We start from the raw sequence: 18,921 nt of genomic DNA on the forward strand, positions 1-18,921 counted from the left end.
TCAAATTGTTCAGAAAAATATTCTTTAGTTTCTTGAAGGCATCTGGTGACCCCTCCCAAGGTTGAGAACCCCTGATCTAACCAACAGTTTAAAATGGTGAAAACTCACTGATGGATGTTTTTTTTATCCATAAACAGACAAAGAAAAAGCAGAAAGATGAACTTTCTGTAGTTTACCGTGGGAGTCGTCCTTCTGCTGCTCACTGTGCACACCTGACAGCGCTCAGCTAGAGGACAGCCAATCAGAGACTGGAGGGGCGGAGCTCTGGTCTCACCTGCTCCCTGTGTTCCTAATTATATGTGCGATCAGCTTCTTATAGACGCGTCTGACTGCATATGTCTATTGTCTGTTGGAATTACAAAGATTAGTGAGAAACGTGCAGTTTAATATTACATGAAGACAGTAAAACAAGATAAAAAGGTTTCAGAGAGGCTTTAATTACACATTTAAATAAACAAAGCCTTTTACACAAACATAAATCATCATTAGCACATTCTTCACATCGTGTACAAAACAGCTTTACATTTTACAGCATTTTATAAATACAGCGTCACCAGCTTCTCCTTCTGAACAAACCAGCGTCTCCATCGCTTCGGCTTTATTTATCTTTTCATCTATTTATTATTTATTTACATTTTGCACAAAGTTGCATTATTGACGAGCGTGTCAGGCTTTTCAAACAGGACAGAGTCGCCAACGCCTCGCCTCAGCTTCTCTACGTCGTAGTGATTTACAGCGATAGAGGAATGTGTGGCTTCTTCTTCTGCACGTAGAGAACCAGAGAAGAAGAACATAGAGACACGCCCACAGACAGATACCGAACACTAGCCTGAGCTGAACATATCTGAGCCATTTTAACAAGAAACCAGGAGAAAATAGAGACATTATGAGAAGAAACCCAAAGGTACTGGCAGATGAAAACAGGCCCAATGTCATCTAGGGCAGGGATTCTCAACCTTGGGGTCAGGATCTCATTTGGGGTCACCAGATGCCTTCAACAATCTATTTTTTGAACAATTTAAGCCCATTTTTTGCCTATTTTTAACCTTTTTTTTTTTTACAACTAACCAAAACTTGTCATATTTTAACCTATTTTTTATCACTTTTTCTTTTTAATGTATTTTTGCTACATTACTCCCATTTCTGACACTTATCCATCATATTTCAATGTAAACCACTTATAAACCACTTTTTCCACTTAATGTCGCAGTTTGACCCATTATTGTGACTTTTAACCTCTTTTTACCAGATTTCATAATTGTTTTTGCCAATTTAACCACATTCACCATTTGTCGTGCCCATAATTAACACTTTAACCCTTTTTTTCACCACTTTTTCTGTCTGTTTTTATCCACTCTAATCTGCAACTTTTAACCAATTTCTGTGTTTTTTTTAAATCCCATTTCACCATCAACATTTTTGGTCACATTGAACCCATTTTATTTGTGATTAAAACCAGGATTTCCATCTTTAAGATGACTATAATAATAGTAAACATTTTGGATATTATTCAGATGAATAAATAAATGTGGTTATCACAGATTCATAGAACAATGGACCATCATTTGCTGACTTTATGGTCTCTGGAACCTTTATTTTGGGGGTCTCAGGCTGAATACGTTGAGAACCACTGCTCTAGGGGAACCTCACAGACACAACAATCATAGAAAATGAAAGATGTTTAATATTATTGGCAGTTTGTTGGAGATATGTTGAGTTCTTAAATAGATGATGATGCGTCTCCGGTGACGTCGGTCACGTTCAGCTCCTCGTCGCTTTCCTCAAATTCAGACCAAGAGTCGGTCGAGCTGACGCTTGTTTCTGAGCTCACCTGGGAGTGAGATGTGATCAGAGGTACAGTCAGTGTGTGCTACAGCCTGGGGTGTGTACAGGGTGGGGGGCACTGGCCTTCAGACTGTTAGATACTATTAAATAGGAAATATCTGATCACCAATGAAAGAACATCTAAAAGATCTGTGCAGTCAAGCCTCAGATCTTTGTTATAATATGAATAAATACAGATGGACGTTTGTTTATATTAACAGGTCTGTAGAAAATTAATTAAAGACTTGTTGGAAGAAAAAAAGTGCTGAGAATTAAAGTTCACACTTTGGGAACCACAGACATATTGATCTGAGGGTCACATGATCAACATTCATGTCAGCATTTAAAAGAATGAGCATTTGTTTTCTATATTTCTGTGTGAGTTTGTTATTTATAAAGACATTTTTGAGTTTTTGGAGGAAATCGGTGTATTTTTTATTTTTTGTAATTTTGCTTCTTTTTTTAATCATTGAGGGTATTCTTGTTGCCATTTTGTACTATGTTCTGTTATTTTGGATGATTTTGGGTATTTTTCTTCTAATTTTGAAAAATGTTCCGTAATTCTCTATATTTTTAGAGTAATTTTGTGTATTTTTGTTGCCATTTTGTAATTTTTTATGTATATTTATATGGGGTTTTGTGGACAATTTTGCATTTTTTGTTGTAATTTTGTATATTTTCCTCTAATTCTGTATGTTTTTTGGATGTTTTTGTTTACTTTTGTTATCTAGTAAATGTTTCCCTATTATTGTATTTTTTGGAATACTTTGGTGTATTTTTGTTGTCATTTTCTATATTTTTATGTTATGTTAAACAGGTGCAGAGATGTTTACCTGTCGACCTGCTTGGTATGAGTTTTGTTTTTCCTGCAGCTGCTGCTCTTTGGGTTCCGTATCCAAATAGGCCACGTAATGGATGAGAGTCCCTATTCTGAACAAACACAAAGATACAAAGTAAGGAAAGTCTGAACCCTGTGCAGATGTGACTCAGACACGACGTGATCAGTACCTGTGGTATAACATGGCCAAGAACTGGATAATAACCGTGATGGCAAACCCTACGATGAACATGAAGGCGATGGGGTCCATGGTGAAGAACTTTCCCGTGGGCTCCAGAAAGACGGTGTAGATGGGGATAGAGATGGACAGAACCTCTTCAAACAATTGGAGGGTGAAGGCCGCGACCAACCACATGGCATTGAGGATGAAGAAGACAAACGTGACCTGTGTTTTTAGAAGGAAACGAAGTGAATTTAAAGCCACGTCTCACATTTCTTCTTTTTTCACAGAGCACACACACACACACCACACTAACCTTGTTTTTCAGTTCTCTGAGTTCTTGTTTGATCTTTGCCTGATACTCCTTGTCATTGGGCAGAGGTTTGAGGTACTTCTCCATAAAGTCTCTCCAAAACTGCTCCTCCTCCTGCCAAGTGCCATAAGAATTGTGGTAAATTATACGTCTACAGAGGTCCTACAGTGTTCTACAGAGGTCCTACAGTGTTCTACAGTGGTCCTACAGTGTTCTACAGAGGTCCTACAGTGTTCTACAGAGGTCCTACAGTGTTCTACAGAGGTCCTAAGGTGTTCTACAGAGGTCCTAAGGTGTTCTACAGAGGTCCTACAGTGTTCTACAGAGGTCCTACAGTGTTCTACAGAGGTCCTACAGTGTTCTACAGAGGTCCTGCAGTGTTCTACAGAGGTCCTGCAGTGTTCTACAGAGGTCCTGCAGTGTTCTACAGAGGTCCTACAGTGTTCTACAGAGGTCCTGCAGTGTTCTACAGAGGTCCTACAGTGTTCTACAGAGGTCCTACAGTGTTCTACAGAGGTCCTACAGTGTTCTACAGTGGTCCTACAGTGTTCTACAGAGGTCCTAAGGTGTTCTACAGAGGTCCTAAGGTGTTCTACAGAGGTCCTAAGGTGTTCTACAGAGGTGCCATAAGAATTGTGGTAAATTATATGTCTACAGAAGTCCTACAGTGTTCTACAGAGGTCCTACAGTGTTCTACAGTGGTCCTACAGTGTTCTACAGAGGTCCTACAGTGTTCTACAGAGGTCCTACAGTGTTCTACAGAGGTCCTACGGTGTTCTACGGCGGTCTTACGGTGTTCTACAGCCATCATTCTCACAGTCTTGCTTTTTGCTCACGTTTGTGTCACTAAACCATGCCAAGAGCTAAATAAGAAGAACCCTCAGATGATGCCAAAGGACAGATGCAACACAATGTCATTATTGTCTGATAGTGAGGAAGTCGTGATGTGTAATTGAACGTTTCAATGTGACTTTTGTTCAGATAAAAGCTTGGATCCAAACACAAACACACACACCTGGTCGACTGAATCCTCCAGCAATCTCATTTCAGTGGAAGACTCTTGGATTTTGGTGACCCAACCTGTAAAAAAGTAGCTAATGGTCAAATAACGTCACAGAGGTGGAATGTGTTTGATTTTATTAACACTGAATCTCACTTACATTGAACAGGATGGTCAAAAACAGGTCTGAAAAATACGACAAACAGATTAGCATGATGCTAGTAACCATCTAAGCTTCGGGGTTTTATTGAAGCACTTACGACTGTTGTGCGTCGGGGTCGGATACGTTGTCCTCCACGATGGTGTTTTGGGGTTGAAGTTCAGGATCCTCAGGCTCTGGAACGCTGTGTTGGCCACTTCTCAGTGGACGACTTTGAGTTTGTTGGCCAGACTTCCCACAACATTTGAACCACGAGGCAAAGCGCTGAAAAGATCTTCGAGCTGCGAAAGAAATCACGGCAAAAATATGGCAAGAAAAAGTGATGAAAATAGGTTGAAATATGGCAAGTTTGATGTAGTTGCAGAAAAAGGTAAATACGCAAAAATGGGCTCAAATTGTTCAAAGAATATTCTTAGTTCCTTGAAGGCATCTGGTGACGCCCTCCCAGTGTCTTGCGACCCCAAAATGGGAGGTAAAAACATTTTTGCAATATTTGACTGTGTCCATGATATGAAACGCAGAAGTGTTTTAACTTCTCCCTCCTGTCTCCAACCAGGTGTGCCCAAACATCCTGATTACCTCCCTCAACTATTACAGGTTGGCATTATTGACCCCGCCCTGTCCTGTTTGTGTGCTATGTTATTACAGAGACAATGAATATTGGACACGCCCACCACCGAGACAGTCGTAGAGTGGTTTCTGTACGAGCATCGGTCAAAGAAAACGTACCTTTCTCCGCTCCGGTTAGCTTGACCTTTGCTTCCTGTTTGATAACACTGGTTTCCCTGGTGCCCCATGAGATGTTGTCCAGGTTGACCATGGAGTAGATGATGAGCACCAGATAAGCACTGGGGACGCAGAGGATGTAGACAAAGCTGTAGAAGATCAGCGTAAACTCCTGTGGGTGCATGATGGCAGTGATGATGTAAATGCAGGCCATGACGATGATGAACATGCTGCTGGGGGTCAGGATCGTTTCTTCTATGATCATTGACCCTAAGGGAAGACGAAGGAGATTTAGGGTCAACGCAGCTTTAAAGCAGTATCATGAAGAAGGTGGAGTGAACTGACCAATGATGGAAATGATCACGACCAGCATCAGGAAAGCGTACATGACACTCAGCAGTGCTGCGATGGTCAGCTGAATCTTTTCTTTGATCTTGTAACAAAGGCCTAAATATATGGCTGGAGGGATTATGGCGATGACCAAAGCAGCAGCAGAATGGATCCTCAGGACGAAGGCCAAACCGCCTGGAAGACAGAAGAACAACTTTTATTACAGCAGGATGTCTGATCTGAGGGTCACATGATCAACATTTATGTCAACATTTAGAATAATGACCAATCGGAGCTAAGTTTTTGGGTACTTTTTTGTCTTTTTGTTGTCATTTGTGGATTTCTCTGTAATTTTATGTTTTTTTGTTGTCATTTTGTGTTTTTTTTTTCATTTAATTTGTTCATTTTGTATATTTCTTTCATTTCTGTAATTTTGATGTTGCTTTGTGTATTTTTCTTGTCCTTTTGAGTATATTTTGGTAGCTGCACAATTTAGACCAAGAACTACCTCTGAATTACGACTGTAAATAAAGTTGAATTGAATTGAATTGTGTGACCAAGATGATACAACAGATGGAGAACTTCATATGTTGAGTGTCTGTTTCCTTTTTCATGAAGTATATACTAAGTATTATCATTAACGATGCTCCAATCAAGTAGAAACTGATCGATATCTGCCAGCATCCTTTGAAACAGATCAATCAGAATGGTCACACATGCAGACCACTCCTAACTCTAAAGCATCATGTGATCAGTGATGTCTTAATCATTCTGTGTACACGTCCACAATACAAAAGCCACCGACTTGCAATCATGAGGCAGATGGTGGCCGGAGAGAGGACGATGGTGCACATGATGAACATCTGGTAGAACAGGTACAGCTTGGATACGGAGGTGTTCTTCTTGGACGTGGTTGTGGTCGATCCAAGCAGATCCGAAATATTGGCAAGAGTTGACGGACCCCAGCGGCGGCGCTGGAAATATCAAAAACAAAGCAAAAGAAAGGCGTGAAAATATGATATTAGATCAATAGTGTCATAACAGCATGAATGGGTTTAAAAGTAGAGCGGATGCAGAGGAACTCTATTACTTTGTTTACCTTAAAGCAGTGTTTCTCAAATGGGGGTACGCGATCACACTACAGGGGGTACTTGAGACCAGGTGGGAGATGAACAAATAAAAGCATAAAAACAATATAGGGATTTTAAAATGTGTATTTTTGGTTAAGAATTAATCTATTTAGGAGAAAATAAAGTGTTTCCTTCCAACTTTTTTACAAAGTTGAATTCTTTAAAATTAAATGTTTGCTAACACTCATTAATTCCATCATTATGTTCTATTGTTGTTTTTTTTTTATAGTATTCTCAGCAAAATACTGGGGCTACTTGAGCCACAGTTTGAGAACCACTGCCTTAAAGTATTATGAAAAAATAACTTTACAATAGTTTTGCTACAGTGATATACTGTACATTCCTTTATCCTCATTCAGAGGGACACAGTTGAAAAAGTTCTGTTTCCTCCCTCCCTCGTTATTCCACATTTTGTAAAAAATAAATCTGCTCCAAACAGGACAGTTGGATTTTTCTCACATTGTGACGTCACACGGCGGAAACTCCTCCTGACAATCCTGGCACCTCCTACACTATAAGAATGTGAGCTCCTCCCTCTCAATCTACCTTACAGGTAAAACAAACACTGCGGTTTAATATAGAATATACTTGACATTTTATTGTCATATATCTAAAGCTACATACATGAAATGTGTTCTCTGCATTTAACCCCTCCCTGAGGAGCAGTGGGCAGCCACGGTGCAGCGCCCAGGGAGCAGTTCCATTTTTAGTAGCCGTTATATCACGTTGTATCGCCTTTGACTTGATCTGACGTGTTTGTGACACAATGCGATGCAGCGGTTGGACAAAACAATTGATTATCATCTTAAATGGACTATTCCTGTAGTTAGAAGAGATGTGGAGGAGAAGAAAGTGACTCAGCAGCTTAACACTTCGGTGAGTGTTTGAAACAGCTGACTGACTCCGCTGCTGCTGCTGTGATAAACACAGACCCTAAAGCAGCGCTGAGACGGACTCACAATCACAATAGCCTCTTAAATAACCATGTGTTTTACTTTAATGGGCAGCCTTTTGGCTAAAAACAATAGCAACAGTGTGTGGATAGCAAAAGAAAACCGCTTTGATGATCACTGATCACCCTCTGCGAGAGCGAGGCATGAAGTCAGCGTTTATAGACACGCCCACTCACGCTTCTATAAACAGCCTGTCATTAAAGTGACTTTTCAGAGGCTAAAACTCCAGAAAACAGGCAGTTTGGGAAAATAAACCTCAAATACTATGTTGTTGGGGTTATTAGAACAAATGTTGTTGGGTGAAAATAGCAGAATACTGGACTGTTAAAGAATTTGTCCGATAAGACAAGGTAAGAGTGTTTTTCTGGAGGCCAACACATTCACATACAGCTACTTTTTAAAGTCCTTAGACCAACTCACTTGGTTGTAAAGTTCTTTAAAGTCCTCTGGTGCGTTGGTGTAAGCGTCCGACGCTGCGTTGTACTCCACCCTCCAGCCCTGCTGTAGCAGCAGCGTGCACAGCCAACGGTCTTCACCTGCATGCACCAAAAGTACAACAGTGCGGTGAACGTTCTGCTCTGAGTAAGATAGAAAACAGTAGGTGTTACCTTGGTCATGTTGGATGTAGTGGCTCGCCTGGATGGACCTACTGGCATACGTCTTCATAACGTTATTATCCATTAACGCCTTGGCTCGGAACAGACTGAAGCATCCGGGGCTGCACAGCACGCTACCAAACACGTGCTCCGCCGTCTTCTGCAGCCAGTGACTGACTGCATACTCAAACTTCTGAAACCACACAGCTGGACCTGAACGTAGAGGAATCACAGCTCTTATTAAAACGACCACGCCCACTCTGGGTTGGCTGTTCTAACAGTGCAAACGGTTGTGGTGCACACCTGCTCCAGTAGGGTGAATTCGTGCACATGCAGCCCCTACTTTAGGATACATCCTCAGACGATCAATGAGCATCATTACAGAAGAAGGCTGGAAGTCCGTGTCCCCATCCAAAGCCAGGATGTAGGTGTTGTTTATCTCTTTCTGCAGAAACAGTTGCACAGAGCTGTGTTTTAGCAGTGATACACACACATACAGCAACTCCCAATCAACATAAACACTGTCCTTTGGTCACCTCTACTTCTGCTTTCAGCTCCTTCTCTATGTCGCCATCCTTCCAGCGATTGTAATATTTGGACATCAGTTTCCAGCCCAGCAGGTAGTAAAGATACATGATCTGCAGGAGATTCAACACATCTTATTGGTCAAAGTGTCACTAGCCACTGTGATCATGACATTTCCACCGCTTTTACCTGTGACCATCTCTTCTTGTGCCGAATGAGCGTTTTATCCTTGAAGTGAATCACGATGTTGTTTCCTTCAGGCATGGTGACAATCAGACGACCTCCGTACGGCGTTCTGATGACTTTCTGATCGGGGATGTGGTGACGCTCCCGGAAAAGCTTATCTTCAGTGCTCAGGAAAATGCTGACAAGATGGTAGAGAGGGAGTGTTCAGTGATTCTTCAAGCACATTACAGGCTGAACAACGCCCTGAAAACTGAAAGGGTCACTCCTTACTTGTAGACTTCTGTAATACTTTGCACGAGCATTTTTCCGTATTCGTTAAGATGACGCTCCCGCCCCCCATCTACATCTTGGAATGCATCATCAAAGTAAATATGCACTTCAAAGGTGAAGTCATTGACTTTGGGATTGTTCTTGGGTCGATACCGGTCGAGCCTGTGAAGACACAAAGAGATGGTCCATCAGGTGAGGAAAAGCTCTGAGAAATACTGCTGTGGAACTCCATAAGATGAGATGCAGTAACTGACCTGAAAACTGATATTACGATGTTCATCATCTCATCGTAGGTCTCATGCCACATTGTTGCACAAAGATATATGTTCAACATTTCCACTGGCCTCCATCTGCAGGTGACAAGAGAAAGAAAGCACATGGTGTAATTAACAGAAATAAAATCTCTAATTTCAACAAAAGTTTCCATTCAAACCTAAAAGAGACACCAAGGATTGATCAAAAGACCAGGGAACATCAGCTCTGCACAATCGCTTACTTTTTAGTTTGTTCTTTGTTCTGGATATCAAAGCGGGTGTTGAGGAGCAGCGACTGCTCGACAAACGCGCCCTCGTAAAGTCGTCTGATGAACAGGTCTTGTGTCCTCTGAATTCGGTACACGCTGAGGTAAAAGATGTGGATGGTGACGAGCACAAAGCCCAGCCACCAGGACACGGCCGTCCCTGAGGAAAGAAGATCAAGGGTGAAACTTGTTCATCCCAAAGACATCCTCAATCGTACACTTTAAAATGTAAACTTTATCCTGGCATGTTGTGTACGCTTTAGCTAGCTATTTTAAATCACTTCAAATCTAATCTAAGGTGCGTTAAGCAGCTCAGAAACACACGTTTACAATAGTAAACTAAAGCGCTGTGATTAACCACGCGTTTCTCACCCGTTAGCAGGCCGATGTCTATCATGGCTGACATGTCCAGGTAACACAGAGTGTGTGTGACGTCTAGAACCAGTTCTGGAAACATGTTTCCAGTCAGAGTTCGGTTTCTCCCGTCCACCACTGTTGCGCAGTACCCTGTGAAGTTAGCGCTCGCTGTGCCGTTCAGGCCTAGTTTGTAGTCTTCATAATAAACGATGACAGGAACAATGAGCAGAACCATGACAGCCAGAGAGGCGAGGTACAGCGGCACAATAAAGCACCGCCGCAGAGCGTGCATCTTACACGCAGCTAAAGAAAACCAGTGGCAGAGTGCGGAGGAGACGAGCTGGACCCCGATGATGATGGCTATGATCCTGGTTTCGCGGCCCGGGATGGATCTGACGATGTCCCAGTCCATCTGTGAGAGCGGGACGTAGGCGCCGAGCACACTGGCAGTCACTGCGATCCTCAGAAGGCTGGAGATGATGTGGAGAATGTTCTGGCAATTTTTCATGTCCTCGCAAATATTCTTGAGAAGCTGATTGCGGCTTGTCTTAGCGATCAGCCTGAAGTAGTTCTCCCACCAGTTAAAGGACACTAATAAGGAGCTTCCTATTGCCAGGCCCACCCATATGATCATTTGGGTATTGGTGGGATCTTTCATGATGTAGAGGACACCAAAGAGGATGAAACCGAGTAAAAGGAAGATAAAGGCGCAGAGGGAGGGCAGCAGGAATTGATTTCTCTCTTTGGCGGAGCACTGAGCAATTACTTGGAGGAGGGCCGATAAAATTCCAACACCGTTGAAAATGGTCACATTGGTGACAATATCAAAGTGTGGCATTGCTACAATAACGAGAACGGCTGACCCTGCAGATACGATAATCTCAAAGAACAAAATCTAAAAAGGAAGCAAAAACATTCAAAGTCAAACACATGTCACTCAGATGAGGCTAGGAGTCAGAGAGAAACAAAGGGTTCCGTTCTCATACCACAGCCATGGTGTCTTTCCGTGGCAGCTTCGATGTCTTGTAACAGGCCTTCCATATGCTCTTCAGGAATAGTAGAACACTGGAGGTGATGAGAGCGCAGCCGATACAAAGCAGGGCCACAGGTTTCTGCTCTTCAGAGAGGATGAGTGTGCCTTCGTTAGCCAAGGTTATTAAGAGGAGGAAGGATGTCTGCACAGAGGGAAACCACACAGCTGCTTCAACAACATACACAGTTTATCATTGCTAATAACAATCTTTCCATTCATTCCCATTGTACTCCAATCCAACAACCAATGCCTCCCTCGCCCCCTGCGCCCCCTCTACATATTTGTTGGATTAAGAGCCAATCCTGTGTCTTTCCTGGTGTAAAAAGAGATTTGCATTGAAAGCAGAAAAAGTGTGTTTAAGCTGTGATTAAAATAAGACGTCAGCTTTGATCACCAAGGATCAAAGTTAATAGTTATTCTGACGCACATAAATCACTACATTTTTGTGCTGACGAGTTTCTATTGTGCTTGAGAAGAAAACACGTCTTGTATAATTTACTGCTGTTTTATTGTTTCCTTTTGCGCTGGAGGGGACTTATTGTGCAGTATCAGAGCGTTGCCAATGTTCAGAGCAGAAAAAGGAGCACACCTTGCTGCAGAGCGCCAAGCCAAACACAAAGATGGCTACGATTGACAGAGAAATGAACTTGAGCAGCTTGAGAAGTTTCCATGGCGTGTGCTCGTCCTCAATGTTCGGGAATTCTCGAGCGATGTCCCATGGCCTGGAGAAAGAGAGCAAACGTCACAGTGAAACAGACGTGGTGATGAATAGAACATGTCAGCACAGCCTTCTATTCAAGTTCATGTTAATTAAACCATGTTAAGATCAGAGGTCATGAGACTGGCCTTTTTCTTGTGTTTTCTCACGTTGTCAACGCAAAGCCTCATAACTTTGGATAAAAGCTATAATTTAAAACTGTGGTTCTCAACCTTTTCAGCCCGTGACCCCCTAAATAAAGGTGTAGTCATGGAGACAGGACCATCTATAAGGGGGAATAAAGGGGAGAGATTTTTGGGGTCCATCCATAAAGTCAGTAAAATGATGGTCCATTGTTCTATGAATCTGTGATAACCACATTTATTTATTCATCTGAATAATATCCACTGTTATCCAGGAACGTTTATTATTATTATTATAGTCATCTTAAAGATGGAAATCCTGGTTTTAATCTGAAATAAAATAGGTTGAAAGTGATAAAACTTTGTTTAAAGTGGCAAATAATGAGCATGACAAATCATGAATGTGGTTAAATTGGCAAAAATAATCATGAAATATGGTGAAGAGGTTAAAAGTGACAATAATGGGTCAACATATGTGACATTAAGTGGAAAAGTGGTGGAAATGGTTTATAAGTGCTGAACATGTCTTGAAAGTGGAAAAAAATTCCAGAAAATGCATTGAAATTTGATAGAGAAATGGCAAAAATTGGAGTAATGTAGCAAAAATGCATTAAAAGAAGCAAAAATATGGCAAGAAAAAGTGGTTAAAAAGGTTAAAATATGGCAAATGTGGTGTAGTTGCAGAAAAAGGGTCAAATTTTTAAAAAAGTATCCTTAGTTTTTTTCAAGGCATCTGGCAACCCCCTCCCCGCGTCCCGCGACCCCAAAAGGGGTCCTGACCCCAAGGATGAAAACCTTTGATTTAAAAGACTAATATGTGACGCACTATGAGCAAACCAGGAAAAAGTTTAGAGTTGTTTACAGATTCCAAAATTGTCATTTCTAAGCTTTCCAATGATGTCACACACAGAAATCAAAGAATGATTGAAAACGTTTTCTAAAGTACATAACCGAGAAATTCCTCCTCAAAGTTTCGGAAGGTTTCTCACCTCCCTGAGCAGTCAGCAGGGGGCGCTAACAATGGCTGTACATCTCTGTTACTTTGCTTTAACCCGACCCCCCAACAATGCTTATCAACAGCAGTTTTAACTGTTTTAATGTGATTTACATCCATAAATATTACCTTTACCTTCACTATAACGTTCATTCAGAAACACAGTTTCATATTTAGGAGCCAAACTCGTCTCGTTTGGTCTTAGGAATTACTGCTACGATAAAAAAACACACTTCCTAAATCAGCGTTTGTTCAGAATAGATGCCTACATATCCATATGTTTTAGTTTTATTGGTCCTAATCAATAACAGAAACATTTGTACAGCCAAAAAAAGCCGGATTGTCAATCAGCTGTGGAATTTACAACGCACCCACAAACATAGCAGCTGATCTAAAACAGGCCGTTTTCAAACATCCGAGTGTTGTCTTAACGACTTCAACTAGCATGTTTAGCAAAAACATAATTATTAATTTTCCCTGAAAACAAAGGCGTGTCTCATACACCATTCTGGTTCAGCGCTTCGTTCTTATTTTGATTGACAACTTTTTTGTGATCAACCAATTAGGTTGATCCGTTGATTCTCCAGAACTAATGATCTTAAAAGCGTGCAAAGTGAACAAACACTTAGTAGGTTGGGAATGAGATACATGCATTTCAACCTATTCACACGCCACACCGTGTATATCTCACACAGAGAATTGACCAGGATGCGTTCACACCGAACGCGACTGAAGTGACTAGATTACATTCAATATCAATGTAAATGATGCAACTTCAAGCAAACTCTCTTCAAACGACCAGACTTGCGTAATTCCAGCGACGAGGTTGATTTAGCATCATGTGTAGCATCCAACCAAAAAATACCGTATGCAATGTATTATGTATGTAACCCTCATTATAGGATGAACTTCTTATTACTACACTTTCAGGACAGTTAATGTACTGTGAGTGATTGGTGATGAGACACAGAATACTTCCTGGTTCATGTCCTCCCACCTTTGGGACCAGTGAAGTCAATGTTTTTGTCTTTGTTTGATCTCATTTTCAGATTAATCTTTAAACTACCAGTTTAGCTGCCTTATCCGCACTAGCAGTTTGTCTTTGAGCGAGCTAGGCCTGGTGCCCTATGTTGTTTACAGATTCCAAAATTGTCATTTCTAAGCTTTCCAATGATGTCACACACAGAATCAAAGAATTTGTTGCCCTACGCCCTCCTATACCAGCTCCTGCCCACTAGTCCCAGAACACCCAGAGGTGCCCATTAGCCAGCACCCAGCCTGTCCTAACCCTGAGAGCAGAGGTATGTGACGTGTGAGTTAGGAGGAGATGATAATCAGTGAGGAATGTAGATCAGAGAACCGCTTCTTCAGGTCACACTTTAGGTGTGGTGACTCCACCTTAAATATAAATATATAGTAGATAGTGTTACATAAAGATGGAGTGGTTACATCAAAGGAAGTTCTCGTCTGATGTGGTTCTATAAAAACCACTGAAGCATCACCTGCTCTGACAGAAGAATGTCCATCATGTAGAACCTTTGGAACTCACTTAAACGCAACAAAACTACCCAATGGGGATGATTAAAGTTCTGATTCTGAGTCTGATTCTGAGTCTGATTATGAAAGCAGAACAAACAAGCAGAATCAAGCATTGAATATAGATCTAACAACCAGCACTGTAAACTGTAAACTGTAAACTGTAAACTGTAAACTGTAAACTCTGAGAAGAAATTAGGCTTTAAATTCATCACAGACGCAGTGAGTGACAGCAGGTGAAATTCTAACAGGTTCTTACTTTAAAAAACTTTCGGGCAGTCTTGTCAATGTGTGTGTGTGTGTGTGTGTGTGTGTGTGTGTGTGTGTGTGTGTGTGTGTGTTGTCTCCCTCACTGTTTAGCTGAGTGTTTTTGTTTCCTTGTTTTCTCTTTGTTGATGATAACATGGTTTTTATGAAAGTCACTCTGACTATAAATCATAAATTTCACACGCAGCCTTTACTTCACAAGGTAGGACCTGAAACAATCAATCATTTTTTAATCAATAGCTTTTCATTTTTTACTGGAATGTGTGTACTTGTATTTAATCGTTGACAGTCTTTTACTTAATTATTGACGTTTTCTTTTCTTTGTTTAGTGTTTCTTTTCATCTGTAATAATTCTCAAGCCTCTGTAAGTGACTCATTTCCCCCTAATCATTAAATTACATCTGATTCTGATTCTAAATGCTCCAAAAACCTAAATATTCTTTTATGAATAATTTAAAAAAAAAAAACATACAAGAGCACAAACCTCCGTCATTAATAACCATAAAGTAAGTTACAATGTATAAAGGAACCACAATAGTTTTTTTATTTAAAGAAAAATCACAATAAAATGCATCTGATCCAAATAAAACAGATTTGGCCCTTTAGAGCATCTAATTTGGCCCCCAGAAGAAACTAAAGATGAGAGAAAAAACATGTCTCATTGTGTAAATGACACAATAATTTAGCTGTAGATACTGTATCTCAGCACCTCCAAACACTTTACAAATGCTTATATCACAAATTATTCTACAAAATTAAACAACAATTGTTCACTATATCAAGGAAATGTTGGATATTGTGGGTGTCAAATACTTTATTTATACTTTATAGGTATTTTATCATAGCGAGGTCACAAAAATGTGTTCAACATTCATATCAGCATTAGAACAATGAGTGATCTGAGCATTAATACAGGAAAGAACAAAGTTTTTATAGGAATATTGTGTGTTTTTCTGTCAATCTGTGAATGTTTTTTATAGTCTTTCCTCGTCGTGAGGCATTTTGTGCATTTCTGTAGTCCTTTTGTGTATTTTTCCAGTAAATTATATTTTTTGGAGTCATGTTGTATTTGTGTGTCAATTTACGTTTTTCTGAGTAGTTTTTGTGTATTTCTGTTGTTGTTTTGCTCGTTTGTTAGCAATGTGGGTGTGCAGAGTCATTTTTTCATGTTTTTTTGTCTTTTTGTTGTCATTTTCTGTAATTTTGTATATATTTCTGAGTAATTTTAAATTAAATTAAATTAGGCCGAGGGCCGGCAGTGGCACATTAACATTAAATCACTCTTCTTCCTGCTAAAACCTGCTCAGTTTTGATCAAACTGGTGTGTATTTGTTTGGCTCCTGAACTAAAATGACACACGTGGCCTAAGATCGACCTTTGGTTGAAAATGTTTCAGTAAATAAATAAACAATCAGTGGTGAAAACATGTCCTATAGATGATAAACATTTCACTATGAGAAAACAACAGAAGGTAAATGTCCAGTAGAGTTTTACATTTCAGTGAGAGAAAAAAATCAAACTAAATATGAAAGATGCACTGATTTAAAAAGAAAGTGAATCAATAGACTGAGTTTGTTTCTTAATGATGATAAATAAATATTTGCACTCACCTGTTCGTCTGTCGGTCCTCGTCCTCCATGGTGTGAGGTGGAAATAACTGGCCTGGTTCATTTGGAGATGTAACAGTGAAGGAGACACACCTAAACTCTAACAACACACCCAGATGTGAGCGTTTCCCTCTCAGGACAAAATGGATTTGAATCATCAGTGATACACAATTATGTCTAAATCTAATCTAAAGAATGGTTAAACTTTAATGATGGTTAGCACGTGTCAGAGAATTTAGTTTATTTATAACTCATCACATTCAGCACAGAGGGAGGATTCTATTGAATCTGTGGTTTTAACCCTTTTTATGGGTCGTGACCCTCATTTTTAGATTATAAATTTCTGGTGACCCCAGAATTACTTTTTGATTGTTTGTTATAATTGTAAACAAATACAGTTACCACAATTAGTGCAAATGATTAGTTATATTTGAGAAAGTAAAAATATAGAATATGTTTTGTTTGAGATTGTGTGTGGTAAAGAGTAACATTTCAATAATAATAATAATTATAATAATAATGAATAAATAAATAATTGTAAAATAATTAAACATTTACATTTTTATTTTAAATTTTTATTAAATTTTTACATTTTTATTAAAATTTTACATTTTTATTAAAATTTTACATTTTTATTAAAATTTACTTTTTGTTACATTTTTACATTTTAGATTTAACATTTAGATTCAACATTTCAATTTTATTTTAATGAAACATTTTATTTTAATTTGAAATCTTTACATTCTAAATTTTTTTATTTAATGTTTAGATTAAACATTTAGACTTTGATTCAACATTTTAATTTTTAATTTCATTTTTTTAATTCAAAATTTAACATTTTTAATTTTAGATTTAAAATTTAGATGTAACATTTAAATTAAAATTTTAGTTTAGATTTTTAAACTTTAATTTAGATTTTAATTTTTATTTAACATTTACATTTAACAATGACATTATATTTTTACAAGATAAAAAAAATATTTACATCTGGTCAAAAGTAACGTAAAAAATGAGAAAGAGTTATTTATTTGCTTTATTTTACCAACCTGTGGCTCCGGGTCCAGCGCTGTGCGGTCCAGGCCACGGGGAGAGCGATGGTCCTCCAGAAGAGGGCCCACCGGCTCGACCTGGCAAGCCTTTCCGAGGCGGAGAAGGGGGACGACCTGTGTTCCCGGCTCCTCAGGGCGCACAGTTCAAGAGCCCAAAACTTGGCTGTGGTTCTGGAGAATCTAAAACACCCTCCTTTTGAACCGCTCTGGGGAGTGTCTGTTCGGATATTTGTGTGGCTGCGAGTTGGTCCGCGCCCCTCACTTTCGTCCGGTTTTACCGGCTGGATGTTTGGCATGGGTGGTTCTCCTTCCCTGATTGGTATGTTGCACCTGCCGGCTGGTGTAGCGTGTGATAAGCTTGTCTGCAATACGGGAGCTACAATAATTCTATAGTGAGACGTTGAAACGAATGTTATGAAATAGAACATTAGGTTATGTATATAACCCCGGTTATATGAATATGAGTGAGATGTCCCACCAGACAACCCTTCTTGCCGCTTGAGTGAGAAGTGGTTTGTCTTTTGAATACCATGTGTTTGCTGTTGTTTTCTATATTATTTCGGTTCTCGTTTTGTGTATATTTGTTATTGTTTTGTGTGTTTTCTAGTTATCTGGTGTGTTTTTGGAGTATTTACATTATTTTAGTTGTCTTTTGTGCATTTTTTCTAAATTTTGTATGTTTTTGTTTCATTTATTTTTTTTCAGAGACTAGTTTCCACGTGATTATGATGATGATGACGATGATGACGATGACGACAACATTGACGATAATGATGATGATGATGATGATGATGATGATGATGATGAGACTTATGGGTGGAGAAGAAGTAAGTCAGATATGTCTTAATTATCAGGACTAGTCAAAGCGAGTCAAACTGGTCGCTGAGTTTTTGGGTGTAGATGCTGTTTACCTAAATTAAATTAATCAGAAGCAATCATTTCATCAGGTACAAATGTGTTCTGCCACAGACGTCTAACCCATCTGTAGCATCAGATTGCATTTTCTGTGATTTCACATTCAGATCAACCATGTGTGAATATTTTCTTTCGGTTTAAATTTTAAATCTCCAGGTTCATATTTTTTTCCCATCATTCATGACATGAAATTAATTTCACATTTTTTAGATTTTTTAATACGCAAGATCTCATTATGCAACATATCTACCTTCATTATCTACCTCGCACACATCTATGGACACACACATAGACATTATATACGTAGATGGGTGTCTACAGGGCGGCCATCTTGGAGCAGTGCCATTCCATCTATAGAGGAATGATGTGCTGACATCAGATAGATAGATAGATAGATAGATAGATAGATAGAGTAGATAGAGTAGATAGAGTAGATAGAGTAGATAGAGTAGATAGAGTAGATAGAGTAGATAGATAGATAGATAGATAGATAGATAGATAGATAGATAGAGTAGATAGAGTAGATAGAGTAGATAGAGTAGATAGATAGAGTAGATAGAGTAGATAGATAGATAGATAGATAGATAGATAGATAGATAGATAGAGTAGATAGAGTAGATAGAGTAGATAGATAGATAGATAGATAGATAGATAGATAGATAGATAGATAGATAGAGTAGATAGATACAGTAGATAGATAGATAGATAGATCAAAAGGAACCCAAATGAAATCAAAATAAAAATTTCACTCATTAAGCCTTTGCAGTCGACGGACGTGCCGATGTGTCCTGA

The 18,921-nt window shown here is 39.4% G+C and overlaps 1 protein-coding gene across 1 annotated transcript; it reads right to left on the minus strand.

Annotated features, from left to right (window-relative positions):
- Nucleotides 1-1,534: 1,534 nt before the first annotated feature.
- LOC114460962 (chitin synthase chs-2-like) lies at nucleotides 1,535-17,367 on the minus strand. The gene is made up of 23 exons (XM_028442868.1): nucleotides 17,212-17,367; nucleotides 16,169-16,265; nucleotides 11,511-11,643; nucleotides 10,875-11,063; nucleotides 9,904-10,783; nucleotides 9,508-9,691; nucleotides 9,266-9,361; nucleotides 9,012-9,173; nucleotides 8,745-8,919; nucleotides 8,567-8,668; nucleotides 8,334-8,475; nucleotides 8,043-8,243; nucleotides 7,855-7,970; nucleotides 6,157-6,325; nucleotides 5,367-5,546; nucleotides 5,025-5,291; nucleotides 4,396-4,576; nucleotides 4,296-4,321; nucleotides 4,151-4,215; nucleotides 3,139-3,249; nucleotides 2,833-3,047; nucleotides 2,658-2,754; nucleotides 1,535-1,831 (listed from the first exon to the last, which is right to left on the minus strand). Exons 2-23 carry the CDS (start codon nucleotides 16,195-16,197, stop codon nucleotides 1,721-1,723), a joined length of 3,831 nt encoding a protein of 1,276 aa, XP_028298669.1. The 5' UTR covers nucleotides 16,198-16,265; nucleotides 17,212-17,367; the 3' UTR covers nucleotides 1,535-1,720.
- Between the last annotated feature and the right edge of the window lie 1,554 nt (nucleotides 17,368-18,921).

Source organism: Gouania willdenowi, unplaced genomic scaffold (assembly GCF_900634775.1).
Source record: "Gouania willdenowi unplaced genomic scaffold, fGouWil2.1 scaffold_85_arrow_ctg1, whole genome shotgun sequence".
Lineage (NCBI taxonomy): Eukaryota > Metazoa > Chordata > Actinopteri > Blenniiformes > Gobiesocidae > Gouania > Gouania willdenowi.